This window comes from Mercenaria mercenaria, chromosome 5 (genome assembly GCF_021730395.1).
Source record: "Mercenaria mercenaria strain notata chromosome 5, MADL_Memer_1, whole genome shotgun sequence".
NCBI lineage: Eukaryota > Metazoa > Mollusca > Bivalvia > Venerida > Veneridae > Mercenaria > Mercenaria mercenaria.
In genome coordinates this window covers 51394025-51415444 of record NC_069365.1, presented here as the reverse complement: position 1 = coordinate 51415444, position 21420 = coordinate 51394025, and the positions used below count along the sequence as shown (strand labels likewise).

The 21420-nt window shown below is 35.3% G+C and overlaps 1 protein-coding gene across 6 annotated transcripts in view; it reads left to right on the top strand.

Moving 5' to 3' along the window:
* Positions 1 to 16414, top strand: part of LOC123557192 (mothers against decapentaplegic homolog 5-like) — a 42091-nt gene extending 25677 nt beyond the window's left edge. For all 6 annotated transcript variants that reach the window (XM_045348506.2, XM_045348502.2, XM_045348504.2 and 3 more), the window contains 3 exons: positions 962 to 1114; positions 3788 to 4009; positions 4745 to 16414. In XM_045348506.2, coding sequence (XP_045204441.1) covers positions 962 to 1114; positions 3788 to 4009; positions 4745 to 5145 — 776 coding nt within the window. In that variant the 3' untranslated portion in view covers positions 5146 to 16414. The remainder of the gene's footprint in view (positions 1 to 961; positions 1115 to 3787; positions 4010 to 4744) is intronic.
* The last annotated feature ends 5006 nt before the right edge of the window (positions 16415 to 21420 follow it).

Below are 21420 nucleotides of genomic sequence, written 5' to 3'. Positions count from 1 at the left end.
AATGAAAGTTCAGTGCACATGACTAAAAGGGACCTTAATAGAATAATGTTAAAACGTGAGCATGTTTTTTTTCTTCTCAAATCCCTTTGGAAATGTACAAATCATGGGCTTAATGCATAATTGAAAAGAGTGGAAATGAATACACAAGTTTACATTATATATTGAGCCTGTCAGAGTTATAAGAGATGTATGAAATATTAATGGATGATCCGTTATTTAAGTGCAGTTTAGCTTTTAAATTGTTTAAGGGAACTGAGAACCAGTTATATTTTGTTCCTGGGACATTTCTGAAAATATTTAGAAGAAAATGTGATGCTTCCAGTTATAGTCAGATCTGTTTGGGTAAACCAGGACAATATTTACACATTTGGGTCCATTGACTTAACCTTTAGCCTGCTGGCGGCGAGTTATTTTGCCTTTGCGACCAGTGCAGACCAAGATTAGCCTGCACATCCGTGCAGGCTAATCATGGTCTGCACTGTTCGCTTTTCAGTCAGTAAATTTTCAGTGAACTCCCCTTTGAATAGTTAATGGTACTGCCCAAATTGAATGATCGACCAGTCCATTATAGAAATTTAGCAGGGTAAAGGTTAAAGGTAAAATTTGTGAAAAGCTCCTTTAAAGCTATTTTAGACGGTATAAATGATTTAGTGAATGAATATGAGAGACCTGCAAGGTGTCATGATTCTCGTGCATTTCTGATGCTTGGAACATGTGTATGTCCTATGAATTAATATTGCATATTGTAATCTCTATGGAAGGGGCATTTGTGGCAGAGTGATTATGGTCACTGACTTAAAATCTCTAGGGCTATGGGTTCAAAACCTGATGGATGTTTAATTCTTTCATGGGAGGAAGCTGTCCAGCTGGCTTATGGAAGTAAAGTTGTTTGTTATTAAAGTATAAAAAACAGTCCAACTTAAAATTTTTGGAAAATTAAAATGTAGTTCTGTTGTTTCAGCGGACACCCCACCTCCGGCGTATCAAGTGCATGACGACAGCAGCCCACCTAGCAACCAGAGCCGCGGTCAGCAGCCCATGGATACAAGCATGCCCCCACCGCCAGTACCCCCACCGACAGTCAATATACCAATGAGTGATAAATACCCAGCTCGTAAGTCAAACTCCTGAAAAAACAGAAACATTTCAAGGCATTCAAAAGATAGCTGTAATTATTGATACTTGTGTGTAAGACAGAATGGCAACAGCCTCTGGAATAGAGGCATCTTGAACAAAATTAAATCAGTACAGGGCAATTTTGGAATATTTTATTGCTTTTATTAGTCTCTTTAACTATACTTTCTTATAAAAAAAAAATGTATCGTAAAGTAATTTGCCATATTGAAAAATTGGGGGGAAAGTTTCAATAATTTGTTACTAGAAATTTTTCATTCAGTTAAAAAGTAGTAAAAGGAGCATGACTCATTTTGAAGACCCTTACCCCACTGAGCATATGTTGGATAGCCTCAAAGCTGAGGTTGACATGTCTTACAATTATTTTAATAAACTTTTCCTTTCAGTTTCATTTCAAAACATTTTTAAATACTCTTGCATCAGAATATATGAAGCAGAATATATACATATATTAAAACATAATCTTGTTTCCCTTCTAAGAAGCTCTGTATTTTCCTTTGTAAAAAGCCTTATATTATATTAAATATAGAATTGTATGTGAATGCAGAACAGAAATGCAGGAGGTACACTAAGGTCTGAAAATTTGTGTAGTTAAGTAAAGTTTGTCTTTGTATAGGTTATGTTTATTTTCATGCAAGAGTTACTTTGTAGCTAGCAGTATTTTTATGCTAGCAGTTAAATTACTCCCAATACCCTGTATTTTGATCAGTATTAAACTTTTTTTTTTTTTCTGCAAGAAATTTTATTCATGTGGGATAATTCTGCAACATGTTAATAAGTTTTTTGTCAATATTACAGTGAAACTGCATTCTCACTGTCATCCCCTTCCTATGTTGACTTTTAAGCCTGCAGGTTTAGTTCGTTGGAGAGAGCACAGACCTAAGAAGCATTAGGTTGTGAATTAAATCCGGAGACGAGGCACGAGTTTTCTGTGGCAATTTGATAGAAGGCATTGGGTCTTTGTTCATTTCATTCTCCCTCTCTGATCCATGTGGAGAAGTTGGAAGTTGTTCAGGAACACTGTCTTGGCTAATTGCCCACCATTTCTTAACTGAAATTCTGTTAAAAATGGTGCTAAACCAGAAACAAACAATCAAATGAGCTGCGCCATGAGAAAACCAACATAGTGGGTTTGCGACCAGCATGGATCCAGACCAGCCTGCGCAGTCTGGTCAGGATCCATGCTGTTCGCTTTTAAACCCTACTGGAATTAGAGAAACCGTTAGCGAACAGCATGGATCCTGACCAGACTGCGCAGATGCGCAGGCTGGTTTGGATCCATGCTGGTCGCAAACCCACTATGTTTGTTTTCCCATGGCATGGCTCAAATATATGTTGACTAAGAAATAGAATATCGCTCAATTCCTGTCAATGGTGTCTGTATGTCTTAAACATATTTAAATGATTGTTCTTCAGTGGTCTCAAATTAAGTTGAATGCTTTCCTCTCCAATAAAGTGCATTTGGTTAATACAAATTGAAAGATTTCATGATGGATTTATTCTTATATGCAAATTCGCTGCTTCTCAATTTTCTGAGTGATAAATGAAAGTCCAATTGCATTACAATGAAATTGGTAGACAATAATCCATGATTGTTCCGAAGATGAATACCGTAACATTTTATCTAGGTTGTAAATGTTGAAAGAGATACGTTATATTTGCCGTTAGAATCCCAGGAAAACTCCTGAGACTGTTGTATTTTAAATGTAAATTAACATCCAGGCTCGTACATTAGTCAGAAAGGAAAAAATGCTAATACGAGATCTTAGAATTAATGTAAAAGTTTTGACATTTCCTTCTGTCAGGAAACTTTTAGTGGCATTTACAGAAGAGATGGAACACTTAAAATTCCATGTTTGTTTCTTGGTGCTTTTAACCGTACTGTAATAGCAAATGAAATGTCATGTTCTTCCCTTTGTAGTGATTTCTCTACTTTTTTATGCGAGTTCGTAGTTATTCAGAGATGAATAACTGAAAGGTCCAAGCATTTATGGCAAATTTATTTTGAATCATTATTAATGTTTGTCACTAGGTTCATTTTATAAAGTCATACATTGTGATTGTGAATGGTAATGGGTCTTTCTAGATGAAATACTTATCAGAGATAATCAAGACCTCTGAGTGGTTTGTCGTTTGATTTATCACAGTTAAGAGTTGAGATTAGCAGGAATTGAACCATGAGGGCCTTAGCCAGAATGATTAGGTCATACACATCAAGAAGTCTTGATTATTTTCATTCTTACATGTATGATAAAGATCATGCTTGACTTCATTTATCCGAGTGGTACGGAACCAGATACCATGCGACAATTAGACGTCATTATTGACGTTATACTGCTTTCTTACTGGCTCACATGACACATGTTAAAAATTTTATCTCAGAATTTTGGTGGCTTGACCTTTTTTTAACAGGCCGTCAAATCATTCCATATTAGAATGTTATATATATTAAATGGTGCATGGGTTTCTTCTGCTCATAAAGTAAGAAAGTTGCCACATAAATCTGAAGCTTCTGATAAGTCTTTGAATGCCTGAAATTAAAACTAAAGATTGAGGCATAGAAACTTGTTTGTAGCCAAGATCTAAGCTTCTAAGTTGCCTCGTTGTAGTTGTCTGAAGGTGCTTGTATTTTATTTTCTGATTTAAATTGCAGATATGCAACCAGTGACTTATCAGGAGCCACAATACTGGTGTTCTATTGTGTACTACGAATTAAACAACAGGGTAGGTGAGGCGTTCCATGCCTCCCAGACGAGTATTGTAGTAGATGGTTTCACAGACCCATCCAATAACGCTGACAGATTTTGTCTGGGTCTACTGTCCAATGTAAACAGAAACTCTACCATAGAAAACACAAGAAGACATATAAGCAAAGGTAGGAACTCATAATTTCAATGACAGCCTTAGTTTCCTTTACGTAGAAGAAGCTCTTACCAGTTAGCTGTGAAAACAGAATACATTTTCTTTATATTTGAAGAATTTTTGAAGATTAAGTCTTACCTTAAATGAAGTAGGTGACAAGTTGAAATCTTGATATTGATAAATTTATTAGACAAGAGAATGCTTTGAGGCAAAGTAAATTGATAAATTCTGAATTGCAAGCATAATTTAGTGAATAATCTGAATTGATTGTCTTATTTGTTGATGGGATAAATCGGTTAACAATTTATGAGTTAAACAAGATTTAACATCATGTGAATGTTAAGTTAAATTTAGATTGATGGACATGAACGTATTTGGGCTGGTATAAACTTAAATCAGATTACCTCAAGTCCAGCTTTGCCTTTCCACTTAGCTCAATAAGGAGAGCAAAGATCTATGTATCGCGGAGTTGTGTATTTGATCCCCGTGCAGGATGTATGTTCTCTGTCATTTGATAAAAGACATTGTGTCCTCCACCTCTGATTCATATGGGGAAGTTGGCAGTTACTTGCAGAAAACAGGTTTGTACTGGTACAGAATCCAGGAACACTGGTCAGTTTAACTGTCCGCCGTTACATAACCGAAATAGTGTTGAGAAACAGCATTAAACCCAAAACAAACAAACAAGCCCAACTTTTCACACAGCTTTGATACCATAAGTTTTAATGATCTATATTCTTCTGTGCAGGTGTTCATCTATATTATGTTGGCGGCGAAGTGTTTGCAGAATGTCTCAGCGACAGCTCTATCTTTGTTCAGAGCCGGAACTGTAATTATCACCATGGTTTTCATCCCACCACAGTGTGTAAGATTCCTCCAGGCTGCAGTCTTAAGATCTTCAATAATCAGGAATTCGCAGCGCTTCTCAGTCAGAGTGTGAATCACGGATTCGAGGCTGTGTACGAACTTACAAAAATGTGTACAATTCGTATGAGTTTTGTGAAAGGATGGGGTGCGGAATATCATCGTCAGGATGTGACGAGCACGCCATGTTGGATAGAGATTCATCTCAACGGTCCGTTACAGTGGTTAGATAAAGTTCTCACTCAGATGGGCTCGCCCCATAATGCAATATCATCTGTATCATGATTATTTTTTCCGAAGACCATTCAGATTGAGACAGTGACATACAATCAAAACTTGTACTTAATACATGTATGCGCTTGATACATGTATGTACAGAAAAAAAATATCTCAACGTCCTAAGTGAGCACTAATTGGTTACAGCTGAAATGTTCTATCTACTTCCGTATTTATACACAGACAGAACGCTTTCGCTTAACTCTGGATTCATGCTGAAAAAACAGTAATCTGAATGCAAAAGATCTGTAGAAACAGTTTTTCATTAAACATACATTATTCATGTCTTAGAGAAGGAAAAACACCCATATATAATAATACAGGGTTTGGTATTTAACTATACCAAAAATCTTAAGTGTATTTTTTACAGATTTGTACAAAAATTAAAAGACTATGTGTACAAGTTGTTGTAATTTTTACATGTAAAGGAGGGTGCTTCATGTATCACTTTTCCTCTGGTTGCAATGCTAGTGTTGAACTTCACCATTTGGTTTATATGTTCTGTATGTCTGCAGTCACATGGCAGTCCTACAAATATTTACATCTCGACTATACTGCAGTTTAACTGCAAGATGCTTTGAAGGAATATGTCCCTTAAGTTCTCAGATAATAGAAAATGAACTGTCATTCCTTTAGATGAGAAAAAATCCCATCATGATACTAATTACTAAAATCATTCATGAGCTGTATTTTAATTATAGTACATATTTATGATACAAATTTGCTTTAATATAAGCTTGCTGACATTATGCAAATTTTCATTCATATTTAATCAAATAACTTCACTTGAATTTTAAGGCCTTATTTTGGTTTCAAGCATTTGAATTACAGGCCAACTTTGCCTGAAATTAATTTTTGTTTGCCCAAAAGAGCCTAAAAAGCAACTTCAGACTGTAGTAGCTCTTAATTTCATATGTCTGTTTAAGGTTAAAAACTAAAGGAATTTTACCTATCTGATGTAGAAAACACTTGTAAATTGTTCAGATCTTCAAATGTTATTCCTTTGAAGTTGAATTTTCAAAAAAATAAGGAGTTTAAGTTTCGAAACTCTTAATTGTTGTGTTTGAAAAAAAGCAAGACAGACTGGATTGTAGCAACTGCTGTCATATTATTTGTAACACAGTCTGGGTGTGTATGGATTACAAGTTGTTTGGTATTGTTGAACTTGCATTGGTGTTGCTGTAGTCTAATTTTATTATTATTTTCTCAAATGTTTATTGAACAGGCTGTTATATCTGTAGATCTTATTTACAAGTTGCATGCTTTAAAACAATTGTATTTATTCTAATAATTCCCACCAGATTATATAGTGAAATTGTTCATTCTTGGGTAGTGGACGGGGGCCTCTGGTGTTTTCACCAGTGCTAGACATATTTGTCAGACTGGGATTTAAGATGACTCGTGCTACTATATCCAAATAAGTGTTTAATAGGAAGTTATTCTTTTTATTGTATCTTCTTTTATTTGTGGAATATGGTATGCAAGGAGAAAAAAACTGGTTTTAGGTACAGATTGGAATATCTGGCTCTCTGTAACCGTTTTGGCAGTACATCAGGAACGTTCCCCTCTGTCACCCTCAAGCCAGATATTCATGTCCTGCAACCAGTGAAAGATTCAATACACTACCACTTCTTATAAAGCAAAAGAAAATCTTGGGTCATACAGTTCATTCTTGGCATTTATCTATACTTTAGAATGATCAAGTATTGATCAGAAATGACAGCATCTTAAATTAGCTAATATTAAGTTTTAATGAGGAAATTAGCCATAAAATTTTATGAAAATAAAGAAGTAATTTTCCATTATTAGATCTAATATTCAGACATCCAGCATAAAAATGAAATTTCAAGCATTTTATGAAACAGACATACTATTTTGAGTAGAATATTGTGTATGGCGGGTCTTTGAATATCACTGGTACATTTATTGGTCCTAGACGATAAGGAATGGGACAGTTGGAACTTGGGTGCAATTTTTAGAACATTTATGTGTAAATTGCTTGTTTAAAAAGCAGTATGAAATTGGCTTCATACCAGTTGTTTGGTCTCATTTGTACTTGTGTCCTGTTTTTGGAAAAAAATTAATGCATAATACAGACATTTATTTTCAGTATTGTACTCCAGCTGGTTGGATGCATAAAGCTTTTATGATTCTGACAAGGTTATAAATCCTATATTAATGAAATTACATCTTCCAGACCTCTAGCACTGTAAAAATGAAAAATACCAAGCCATATAAATGGACCTGCCTATTGTGGACCTTTTTGGGGTGCAATTATTAGAATAAATATACAATGTTCATGTGATATTTTCTTTCAAACTGTGTGATTGTTGTTAAAGTGCTAAAGTGATAGTGTTGTAAAGATGATTTAGTGTTAAGAATATAGTATAGAGTCTATGTGTAGTTTCTGTTATTGCACCAATTCTGTCTATTCCACATAAAGCTGCAAAAATTAATGATGCTTTTCAATTAACCATTTATAAAGCCTGAAACAATTCTCTTACATGTGAATCTGTATGTTGGAAGCCCGATTTTCATGATTTGGATATAGTTACATGATTACAATAATTCTGACAAACGGAAATTATATGCAAATGTGCAGTCGCACTCATTTTCAGTCAAAATAAGAATGTCAAGGAATGGAGGACATCATACAAATTTAAGTCTTTACTCCACCCTCGTCTAGGTTTTATCCAATCAAAAATGTATTTGGGAAATAATGCATAATTATATGTGAAATGGGGGTTTTCTTTCAGGAGCAACATTGCTGGTAGGCGTAGATGTTATACTTTTACACGAAAGTATAGACTGAATTTGTATGTTGTTAATTTTTGTAGCGTTACTATGAACAGTGATGAAAAATTGAGGGTTCAGTCATGATACTGTATGTTGTTGTTATTTGTCAACTTGTGAGAGATTTTATTTCAGATTTTTACTAGCGTTTGAGATTTCTTTTCCTCTTTTCACATTTATTATTGTTGCTTCTTGAGGTTGGAACTTAGAATTACACTGTCGTCGATAGTTTATAAGAAATTTTTAATTAAAATTTTTGTATAAATACACTTTAGTTGTTGCCACTTTTCAAAGTATAGGTTGGTTGTTTAAATTGTACTTACGTTGTTGCCCCTTTCAAAGTATAGGTTGTTTATATTGTATAGGGCAAAATGTGTTAATTATCAGCTTAAATTTCCACTGTGTATTCACAGAGATCTGTTTTATATCGTTTAGCAATTTGCCAGGACTTTGTTCCATTAAACATGAAGTTAACTTCCCTATAAAATGTTTAGCGTTAGTATGAAACCAATCTATTCTTGTGCTTATTCAGGCCTGGGATTTTTCAGGACTGGTCCTGATTTCAAAAGTTTCCATATAAAACTACACACTAAAAGGACATTTCATTATTAAGAAAGCTTGTCATGTTTTTACAGAAATTGAGGCTTTTATTGCTTTATGGCAAGATGTTTTACAGTGTTATTTAATAAATTTTGTTCCTAGATCTTGGCTCACCTATTTGCATTGGTCTTTTTAACAGAGCTGTTTGAGATGTAGTGATATGGAAACAAACGGTGTTACCGTTTTTGTTCCTTGTTGTAAAGGTGATTAAATTGGCAGGTTTGCTTGTATTGTGGTTGATGAACAAAGCATGAACTTCTGAACAAACTTTTTATTGTTTATTTACACAGTTACCTTTCGTGATGTAAAATGCTGTAGTTATAGAACAACGATGGAAGAATTTGCAAAATTTCTGAAAGACTTTTTTTTTTTTGACTATTTTTTTTTAGCTCACCTGAGCATGGTGGCTCAGGTGAGTTTTTCTGATCGCTCAATGTCCGTCGTCTGGCGTCTGTCGTCTGTCAACATTTAGCTTGTGTACACGTTAGAGGCTGTATTTTTCAATTAATCTTCATGAATGTTGGTCAGAATGATAACCTTGATGAAATCTAGGCCGAGTTCGAAAATGGGTCATCTCGGGTCAAAAACTAGGTCACTAGGTCAAATCAAAGAAAAACCTTGTGTATGCGATAGAGGCTGTATTTTTCATTTAATCTTTATGAATATTGGTCAGAATGATAACCTTGATGAAATCTAGGCCGAGTTCGAAAATGGGTCATCTCGGGTCAAAAACTAGGTCACTAGGTCAAATCAAAGAAAAATCTTGTGTATGCGATAGAGGCTGTATTTTTCAATTGATCTTCATGAATATTGGTCAGAATGATTGCCTTGATGAAATCTAGGCCGAGTGTGAAAATGGGTCATCTGGGGTCAAAAACTAGGTCACTAGGTCAAATCAAAGAAAAACCTTGTGTATGCGATAGAGGCTGTATTTTTCAATTATTCTTCATGAATATTTCTCAGAATGATAACCTTGATGAAATCTAGGCCGAGGTCTAAAATGGGTCATCTCGGGTCAAAAACTAGGTCACAAGGTCAAATCAAAGAAAAACCTTGTGTATGCGATAGAGGCGGTATTTTTCAATTGATCTTCATGAATTTTAGTCAGAATGATAACCTTGATGAAATCTAGGCCGAGTTCGAAAATGGGTCATCTGGGGTCAAAAACAAGGTCACAAGGTCAAATCAAGGAAAAACCTTGTGTATGGATAGAGGCTGTATTTTTCAGTTGATCTTCATGAATTTCGGTCAGAATGATTGCCATGATGAAATCTAGGCAGAGTTCGAAAATGGGTCATCTGGGGTCAAAAACTAGGTCACTAGGTCAAATCAAAGAAAAACCTTGTGTATGCGATAAAGGCTGTATTTTTCAACTGATCTTCATGAAATTTAGCCAGAATGATTACCTCGATAAAATCTAGGCCGAGTTCGAAAATGGGTCATCTGGGATAAAAAACTAGGTCACTAGGTCAGATCGAAGAAAAACATTGTGTATGCAATAGAGGATGTATTTTTCAATTGATCTTCATGAAATTTGGTCAGAGTGATTGCCTTGATGTAATCTAAGTCGAGTTTAAATATGGATTATCTGAGGTCACAAACTAGGTCACTAGGTCAAATTAAAGAAAAATCTTGTGTATGCAATAGAGACTGTTTTTAGCTCACCTGTCACATAGTGACAAGGTGAGCTTTTGTGATCACGCAGCGTCCGTCGTCCGTCCGTCCGTGCGTTAGTCCGTCCGTCCGTAAACTTTTGCTTGTGACCACTCTAGAGGTCACATTTTTTGTGGGATCTTTATGAAAGTTGGTCAGAATGTTCATCTTGATGATATCTAGGTCAAGTTCGAAACTGGGTCACATGCCATCAAAAACTAGGTCAGTAGATCTAAAAATAGAAAAACCTTGTGACCTCTCTAGAGGCCATATATTACACAAGATCTTCATGAAAATTGGTCAGAATGTTCACCTTGATGATATCTAGGTCAAGTTTGAAACTGGGTCACGTGCAATCAAAAACTAGGTCAGTAGGTCTAAAAATAGAAAAACCTTGTGACCTCTCTAGAGGCCATATATTTCACAGGATCTTCATGAAAATTGGTCAGAACGTTCAACTTGGTGATATCTAGGTCAAGTTTGAAACTGGGTCACGTGCCTTCAAAAACTAGGTCAGTAGGTCAAATAATAGAAAAACCTTGTGACCTCTTTAAAGGCCATATTTTTCATGGGATCTGTATGAAAGCTGGTCTGAATGTTCATCTTGATGATATCTAGGTCAAGTTCGAAACTGGGTCACATGCGATTAAAAACTAGGTCAGGATGTCTAAAAATAGAAAAACCTTGTGACCTCTCTAGAGGCCATATATTTCATGAGATCTTCATGAAAATTGGTCAGAATGTTCACCTTGATGATATCTAGGTCAAGTTCGAAAGTGGGTCACGTGCCATCAAAAACTAGGTCAGTAGGTCAAATAATAGAAAAACCTTGTGACCTCTCTAGAGGCCATATTTTTCATGGGATCTGTATGAAAGTTGGTGTGAATGTTCGTCTTGATGATATCTAGGTCAAGTTTGAAACTGGGTCACGTGTGGTCAAAAACTAGGTCAGTAGGTCAAATAATAGAAAAACCTTGTGACCTCTCTAAAGGCCATATTTTTCATGGGATCTGTATGAAAGTTGGTCTGAATGTTCATCTTGATGATATCTGGGTCAATTTCAAAACTGGGTCACGTGTGGTCAAAAACTAGGTCAGTAGATCAAATAATAGAAAAACCTTGTGACCTCTCTAAAGGCCATATTTTTCATGGGATCTGTATGAAAGTTGGTCTGAATGTTCATCTTGATGATATCTGGGTCAGTCTCAAAACAGGGTCATGTGCGGTCAAAACTAGGTCAGTAGGTCTAAAAATAGAAAAACCTTGTGACCTCTCTAGAGGCCATACTTTTCAATGGATCTTCATGAAAATTGGTCAGAATGTTCATCTTGATGATATCTAGGTCAAGTTCGAAAGTGGGTCACGAGCCGTCAAAAAGTAGGTCAGTAGATCAAATAATGAAAAAACGTTGTGACCTCTCTAGAGGCCATACTTTTCATGGGATCTGTATGAAAGTTGGTCTGAATGTTTATCTTGATGATATATAGGTCAAGTTTGAAACTGGGTCAACTGCGATCAAAAACTAGGTCAGTAGGTCTTGAAATAGAAAAACCTTGTGGCCTCTCTAGAGGCCATACCCTTGAATGGATCTTCATGAAAATTGGTCAGAATGTTCACCTTGATGATATCTAGGTCAAGTTTGAAACTGGGTCACGTGCCATAAAAAACTAGGTCAGTAGGTCAAATATTATAAAAACCTTGTGACCTCTCTAGAGGCCATACTTTTCATGGGATCTGTATGAAAGTTGGTCTGAATGTTCATCTTGATGATATCTAGTTCAAGTTTGAAACTGGGTCAACTGTGGTCAAAAACTAGGTCAGTAGGTCTAAAATTAGAAAAATCTTTTGACCTCTCTAGAGGCCATATTTTTCAATGGATCTTCATGAAAATTGATCTGAATGTTCACCTTGATGATATCTAGGTCAGTTTCGAAACTGGGTCACGTGCGGTCAAAAACTAGGCCAGTAGGTATAAAAATAGAAAAACCTTGTGACCTCTCTAGAGGCCATATTTTTCATGAGATCTTCATGAAAATTAGTAAGAATGTTCACCTTGATGATTTCTAGGTAAAGTTCAAAACAGGGTCACGTACCTTCGAAAACTAGGTCAATAGGTCAAATAATAGAAAAACCTTGTGACCTCTCTAGAGACCATATTTTTCAATGGATCTTCATGAAAATTGGTCAGAATTTTTATCTTGATAATATCTAGGTCCAAGTTCAAAACTGGGTCACATGAGCTCAAAAACTAGGTCACTATGTCATATAATAGAAAAAACGACGTCATACTCAAAACTGGGTCATGTGGGAAGAGGTGAGCGATTCAGGACCATCATGGTCCTCTTGTTTTCAATTGATTTTTATGAAATTTGGACAGGGTGATTGCCTTAATGAAATCTAGGTCGAATTTGAATATGGGTCATCTGAGGTCAAAAACTAGGTCACTTGGTCAAATCAAAGAAAAACTTGTGTATGTGATAGAGGCTGTATTTTTCAATTGATCTTCATGAATTTTCGTCAGAATGATTGCCTTGATAAAATCTAGGTCGAGTTTGAACATGGGTCATCTAGGGTCAAAAACTAGGTCATATCTAAGAAAATGCTTGTTTTATCGCAAGGGACCAATTTTTTGGTCCAATCTTAATGAAAATTGGTCAGAATATTTGTTTCCATGAAATCACTAGGTCAAACATGTTTTACACTGTTATGGTGTGTTTCTTAGGTGAGCGACCTAGGGCCATCTTGGCCCTCTTGTTATCTTATTCATAACACCATAAAGAGTTCAAGAAAGTTTTAAGGAGAGGACATAAATCTTCTGCTTTTGGCAAAGTTTTGTAGCAGTTAAATTTTTTCCTTTTCTTATTAGAATGTTACATACGTTATGTTATGATCTCAGGTGAAAGGGTATTCAAGTGTGGTAGATAAATATTTGCATTTGGATAAAAGGTTTACCTTTAGGTTACATTATATTCTGTGTTAATTCACTGGTTAAGAAAAAGTCGGCTAGTTCTAAGATTACTGTATATTTTCGCTTATAAGACGCATTATTAGGAGTCATATTTCTAGTTCAAACAGTGGGGAACGTCTTATAAGCGTGTACTACAAGGAAATTAAAAGAAAAAGAAACACTTGATTGCATGTCCTATGTCGGGGTGCATCTTATAAGCGAGTGCGTCTTATAAGTGAAAATATACGGTAGTCTGATATATTGTCAGAAAATTTCAGATTTCCATTTATTACACTTGCCCCTTTCTTTGATCTCCATTATTATGAACAGTGAAGAATAAATGCTTTTAGATGATTTTGTCTTTTGAGAGAACACTTTGTTTCTTTACAACAAAGTGCAAGTGGGATTTTTGTGATTTTGTCTTTCTGTTTTATCAGTGCTGAGTAGTGGATGTTCTTTTTATACATTCTATTTGCAACTGTACATGTATGGAAGTGGCTGTGCATGCACTTTAAAATACATTTTGTTACTGTGCTATATGCATGAAGGTTTTTTTTTGTGTTTCTACTTTTATAGTCATTTTTTTGAAATGTAAGATTATATTTTATGCCCTACAAAATGTTGGTCGGGGCTTTTAGGCATGCCTTTGTCTGTCTGTCTGTATTTTCATCTGTGTCCTGCATATCTCGGAAATATTTGACCTTGAGTTATGAAACATTATAGGGTTGTTATTCAATATTTTAGGTTGTACACCTGGGGTTTTGTTTGGGATTTCACATATCCAGGCCCTTGTCTTTAAAATAATAAAAAACATGCGTAAAAGGCCTAAAAGTTTGTATCACATATATCTTGAAAAACATATGACCTAGAGTCATGAAAACATGTAGGAAAATTAGTCAGTATGTGATTTTGTACACAAGCGGTTTTGTTTGGGATTTGCTCAGCCAGATGAGAGTTTTGGCCCTTGACTTAGTCAGATATGCATAAAGGGCCTAAAAGTTTGTTTGCATTACCTAAATAAGCATTTGAGCTAGAGTCGTGAAAACATAGGGTTATTGTTAAACATTTGAAGTTCTGCACCTGGGGTTTTATTTGTGATTTCACTCAGTTAGACACAACTTATGGCCTTTATTTTACTCAAAAAATATACATAAAGGGCAGAAATATTATATCTCTTATATCTTAAAAGTATTTGACCTAGAGTCATGAAACTTTATAGGAACGTTGTTCAGCTTGATTGTGAAGATGTGCACCAGGGATTTTATTTGAAATACACCCCTCTCAAATATGTATTCCATCCCCACCCTAACCCCAACCTCATCAAGGTACTATAAAAGTTTACTTAGTCTTGCATTATCAACAAGTAACATACGACTATACAGTGACAGTAAGTGGGGACATAAGTGTCCTATGGAGACATGTCTATTTTTTTTTGCATTTATATACAAACCAGTTTTGTAAATACTATTACTTGTAAATAGCATTATAGTATATAAGATTTCTACATGTTTTGTAACTTTTTCAACAAGACTTTTAAACAGTAGATGAAGAGGTTTTCTCTCTGTTTCACTTTACTTTAAATTAAACAGAAGTGATCAATTGAATATGTAGATTTAATCATAGATCTGAGACAGACATCAAGTTCGATTAGTATGTCTTTCTCGATTAAACCAATGAAAATTCTCTTGTTCATTCCATATCATTAAAAACTGTTAAACAATATTTCTTTTGTTTCCTGTACAATAGCACAAAACAGACTAAAGCTTACAGTTGTAAGCCTTTCACATCAGATCTGTAGAAAGTAGTTTTCCTCAAAGTTAAAACTGGCAAGCATTTGGAACACATATATTGCACTAGTATAAAAAATGTTGATATCTCTTTGGGTAAATTAAATTCAAATAAAATGCTTTGGACTCCCAGTGATAACACTGATGCTGCATTGCTTTCTTCTGTCATTAACCTTTACCCTGCTAAATTTCTGAAATGGACTGATCCATCATTCAATTTAGGCAGTACCACTTATTAGGCTGATCTTGGTCTGCACTGGTTGCAAAGGCAGAATCACTTGCTGCAAGCAGGCTAAAGGTTAAAGACTGCTATTACCTTTTGTAAAAAAATTTTGCTTCGAATTTCCTAAAATCATCATGTCTTCCATCAGATTTCTTGCTTCTATATAATATGAAAGGGAATCCAGTAAATTTTATAAGAGGGAAAATCACATGACTGCTTACATAAATTGTTTTACCATACATTTGACCAGTCTATAGTTTCATGGCAAGTAAAAACTTGGAAATAAATTGTTGAATTTGTTTCTTATTCCATGTATTAAAATGCATATTGAATGGTTTCATAGTCATTAAGTGTATACTGTTACAGTAATAGGTGCATTATGAACATAGCATTCTCGCATACCAGAGGTCTATTGTTCGTCTCGGGATTTTGACGAACCTCTGATGGATGAGAAAGGAACATAGAAGCACCAGTAAGGTGAATGATAAAATTTTCAGGCCATGCCATTTATTTTGTATGGGGTTAATTGGGGAAAAAAATCTGACAAAATGATAGAAATGAAGTAACATTCAGATATGGAGTTGTTTCGTTGTCTAGATCAGGAAAAGTTTTTATATATTTCGTTCCACTTGTACAGGAGGCTTAACTGGCATCCATTCCTCTTTCATTCTACTCAGTCTGCCAATATTAGTATTGGTAGTATTATGTTCAGACTTGCTGATTGTTACATCTGTTTCGTAAAAAGTTAGGTCTCAAAATGAAAATCATAGTGTTAATAGAATTGAGAAAAGGTGGTAAGGATCAAGATTTGGTCCATAGAATGAATAAATGTAGGTCACGTATTTACATAAAAACATTGATCAAGTGATTTTTAGTGAAAAAATGTGTAATACATATGGTTTTTTTTCCCTAATGCTTTAACTCTTCCCTATTTAATGCAGAAGTTTGTTGGGGGTGGGGGTGGGGAAGGGGGTTGTATATGTACAAACAATATAGCAATAAAACTTATAGGGAAAATTTTACTTTTAATTGTATTTTTATTTTTTTTTCCCCAAATGAAATAAACCTAGTAGAACTTGCTCAGATGAGTTACTTGCGGCCTAAACGGCCTTCTTGTTTTGATAGATGTTTGCATTTAGACATGACTTTTTACACACATAGATATGTTATCATTTCTCATTGACTTAGTACAGCATAGTTAATTATGATTATCATTGTGCATCTACATATTGATACATTTCATAAGAATAATGTGAAATAAATATTAAGCTGCAACACATTGTTGAGTATGTATTTTGCCATAAGATCAAATGCTTGCCTCAGTAAGGAGTGTCATGCATAATAATGTGGTTCCAATCTCAAAGGTCAAGGTTATCTTTGGTTGTCAAAGGTCATATCAGGTATTCAGGGATGTAACTGACAATCACAAAATGTTGAAAAGAAGCCCTGGTGAAGTCCCTATTTCAAAGATGAAGGCCACATTAAGTGGTCAGAAATGGCAATACCTGACCTACCCGAGGCCCTAACTTGCATATATGGGGCAATATTTTTATTTGGCAGCAATATTTGCCTAAATGAGAAGTGTTGTGTGCAAGGGCCCATATCTCAAAGTCAATGTCACACTAAGTCTTGCGATTCAGCAGATTTTTAGCTCACCTGAGCACAAAGTGTTTTGATCATGCTGTGTCCGTCGTCGGTCAAGTCCGTCGTCAACAATTGTGTTTAAAGGACATCTCCTCCAAAACCGCTAAATGGATTTTGATGAAACTTGGCCTGGATGTTCCTTGAGTGGTCATCTTCCAAATTTGTTCAAAAGGTTCAGCTTTGTTGCACATAAAGGCCGCCATAGCTAAAAATAGAAAAATCTTCAAACGACATCTAAACCAATGGTCAGATTTTGAAATAATTTTACACAAATGGTCCTACTGTCACCCTCTACCAAGATTGTTCAAATTATACCGATTCGTCAAAAAACATGACCGCCAGGGGACGTGGTCACTTTTCCCTATATGTATATAGTGGAAATTTAAAAAATCTTCTTTTTTTTGAAACTGCTGGCCCAATTTTAAAATAATTTTGCACAAATGGTCCTTGCGTGGCCCTCTATCAATATTGTTCAAATTATACTGATTCGTTAAAAAAATGGCTGCAAGAAGGCGAAGTCACTTTTCATCAACAATTTCTTTAAACAACATCTCCTCCAAAACCACTGAATGGATTTTGATGAAACTTTACACAAACGATCTCTGGGTACCCCTCTTTCAAAGTTATTCAAATGGTTCTGGTTCATTAAACACATGGGTCTTTTTGGTTAAAAATAGGTTTTCAGCTACCACACTTTAAAAATCTTTTTCTGTTGAGCTTTGATATTTGGCATGTGATATAAGGGTTTAACTCTCTACCATAATTGACCAAATTATTGCCCTAAGGTCAAAAATGGCCATGCCCCTGCATGTGACATGTACTTACCATAGGCTTTTATATAAGAAACTTTGAAAATCTTCTCTGAGTCAATAATAGCTAGAGCCTTGATTTTTGGCGTTTGATATCAGAGTTGTTCTGTCTAACTATTGCCCTAGGTAAAAGAATGTGTGTGATGGCTAACATAGAAGAAACCTATCAATACTTGTACCATTACGTTATACACGGGTATGAAACGTTGCCTGCGGCACAAAATGTGCCGCACTGAAATGAAGGCATCGCGCTTCCGACGGCGCAGGCATTGCGCAGGATGTTTACAAAAATAACGAGCAAGGTGAGTAGAATTGAAGGTTTTTGGTTATTGTCTTTTTCAGTAAAAACTTTTTAGAAATTGGGGAATACAGCGGGATGTAGTTGTCTATTGTCGACAAATCCATGCCCAGTTGTTAAGAAATATGTAATACTGTTATTTTGCGCGTGTTTTTCATCGGATACAGTAACGTGAAAATTACAAAAGCAGTGAATATTCCGAGTCATTTCACCTCCTGCTGAAAAAGGAATGATGTATTTCTGTAGTATATCATATAAAGACATGATATCTGATCGATTGAGATAAAATACATGCCTATGAAAAGGCATATCCTCTCGTTCTGCCGATTTTTCAGTCCAGTGCCGCAGACATCGTGAGAGGCGCAGTCATCTTGAATACTATTGTAGTCGGTAGTACGTGTAATTTCGACCTTCTAACATGTATTGAAGTACAAAAATATCAATAACAATGTTGTTCCTCCAGTTATTGTGTAAGACAAATCTTTTCAATCCAAACTTCGTAATATTAATAGCTATTTTAAGAAGTTTGCAATATTTTTTCTTGCTATTTTGGGGGATGGGACCAGGTGCCTCCCAGTTGAGAAAATCACGTCATTTTGTATCGAATTTGGATTATTTTCTCCTAAAAAACATTATTCAATTACCAAACATTCTCATTTGTAACAATTATTGATGCTTAGTTCAAAGCAAGGTATGAAAACCAGCATTGGAGCACAAAAGCTGTCATAACTTTTGTCATTTCTTATGGTTTCAGCATCAAGTTTTGTTGTTGTTTTTTGTTTTTTTCTTTACAGTTTGGGCGTACTATTTTGATAAGAGATGAGCTGTATTTCGCCCCCTCCCTCCACAACCAACGAAAAAAAAAACAACAACAAAAACAAAAATGGCGCCCTGTGTGGCTGCATTTGAACTATGTAAAGCGCCTTGGGCGCTATATAAATCTGGTAAAATTTAATGTACAACGCCAGTGAATATACTATGTGTAAAATTAGGCGTTTAATCAAATAAAGCAGTTTCAGTTTCAGTTTCAAAAATGGCGAAAAATCACTGTTTTGGCTTTCCGAAGAAAAGGAACGCAGAAAAGAAAGACACAGAAAACGTAAAAACATGAAACTTCCCTTAAAACTATACCGTTCCCAAGTTTTGTGTGGAAAAGAAGCAACGAAGATATCGATAGTTAAATATATTGTTTATGTTATATTTTCAGATGGATGTACATGCATTCAGTGTATATTAAAAGAAAATCATTTCTCCTTATGATCAGACGAAAACTTTATGTGTACAGTCAGTGCACAGACCTAAGTCATAGTTGAACGACAAAGAGTGAGTAAAATACGTTAATATTTTTGTAGAATTTCAGAAATAATTAGAACAAGTTAAGTCCCATTTTGGACAATTTTTTGTTTCATTGGTTCTTTTCTACACAAAATTTGGGAACAGTATCGTTTTAAATATTCTTCGTCGTATCTAAATATCTTGACTTAACAGTGAAGTTTGTGCTGATATCTGATATACTGTTACAGAAAAACCTGGCGCTAGATGAGCGAGAGAAATTTCATGTTTTTATGTGTGTTTGTGTGTGTGTGTGTGTGTTTTTTTTTTTTTTTTTTTTGTCTTATTGCGTTCCTTGTTTTCGGAACGCCAAAACAGAATCTCACCATTTATTTATATATATATATTTTTTTAGGGGGTGGAATTCAGCTCGCCGCTAATAAAAAAGGTACGCCCAAACTGTAAAGAAAACAAACTCAATGCTGAAACAAAAACATTAAAATTGGTTGAAAAATGACAAAAGTTAGGACAGTTTTTGGGCTCCGATGCTGGTTTTCATACCTTGCTTTGAACTATAAGCATCAATAATTATTACAAATGGGATGTTTAGTAATTGCATATTGCTATTTTATGGGAGAAAATGAATCCCAAATCGATACAAAATGGCGTGATTTTCCATGGCCCCAAAAAACAGCGAAAAAAATACTACAAACTTCTTACAATAGCTATTAATATTACAAAGTTCGGATAGAGAAGATTTGTCTTACTACTACAATATAACTGGAGTAACAACATTGTTATTGATATTTTTGTACTTCAATACATGTTAGAAGGTTAAAATTACACGTACTACTGACTACAATAGTATTCAAGATGACTGCGCCTCTCACGATGTCTGCGGCACCATCGAGATGCCTGCGGCACTGGACTGAAAAATCGACAGAACGAGGGGATATGCCTTTTCATAGGCATGCATTTTATCTCAATCGATCAGATATTATGTCTATTTATGATATACTACAGAAATACATCATTCCTTTTTCAGCAGGAGATGAAATGACTCGGATTATTCACTGCTTTTGTAATTTTCACGTTACTGTATCCGATGAAAAACACGCTCAAAATAACAATATTACATATTTCTTCACAAACTGGGCATGGATTTATCGGCAAGACACAACTACATCCCGCTGCATTCCCCAATTTCTAAAACGTTTTTACTGTAAAAAGACAATAACCAAAAACATCCAATTTTACTCTCTTTGCTCGTTATTTTTGTTAATTCCTGCGCAATGCCTGCGCCGTCGGAGGCGCGATGCCTTCATTTCAGTGCGGCACATTTTGTGCCGCAGGCAACGTTTCATGCCCGTGTTATACAAACACACTTAAAGCCTTATACACAGGTGAGTGCTTTAGGGTCAATGACCCTCTTGTTGTACTGTTTTTTTTACATGGATTGAGCAATCTTAAATTTTCAAGAAAAAATTGTCTTTATGAAACACAAGAGAACCCAGAAGATATCCCTGTCTCAAAGATCAAGGGTACAGTACTATCATGTTCTGTGATTTCTTCACATCAGACAAGTGATTATAGTATTTGATATTATGATGACAATGGCTCATTTTTAACAATGATAAAACATACACATCGTTGCCTTCCCCTGGTATTATTGATCGCGCGATCATATTGTATAGGACAAGTATTTGCGCGCTGGAGAAAATATTTCACGATGGACCTGTGAATTCTTTGCTTGTGGGTGAAACAGGTATCTTAAGCGTAAATACGACTAGCTTCTACTGATTATAAAACACACCGTACGATTTGTTGTGAATTAACTGTTGTTGTACTTTTAGTAGTTCAACCGCCACCCTTGTTTAAGAGCAACATTTAAAAAACACGTTTTTTTTTCATCCTCAAGTAATAAGTAAGTAGACTCGCCCAGTTTAATCAATCTAGACGCATAATCTAACTAATACATTAGAGCGCTTACTTCACCCGATTTACATTCGGAACATTTTCACGCGTTTCGGGCTTTATCGTATGTTTAACATGGGATTTTTGAACCGTCCAAAGATGTTGGAGATGTTTGTCTCATTGTTTATTTTTTTTTAATAAAAATGTTACTGCTTTCATTGTCTACCACTTTTTTTCCACCCTTGCCTGAAAAAACAGTAATGAGTTTGTACACTGTTCAGACAATTGTGCTCTGTTGAAATTTAACCAAACACAAGTTTACCTGCATAAACAGAAAGCATGAT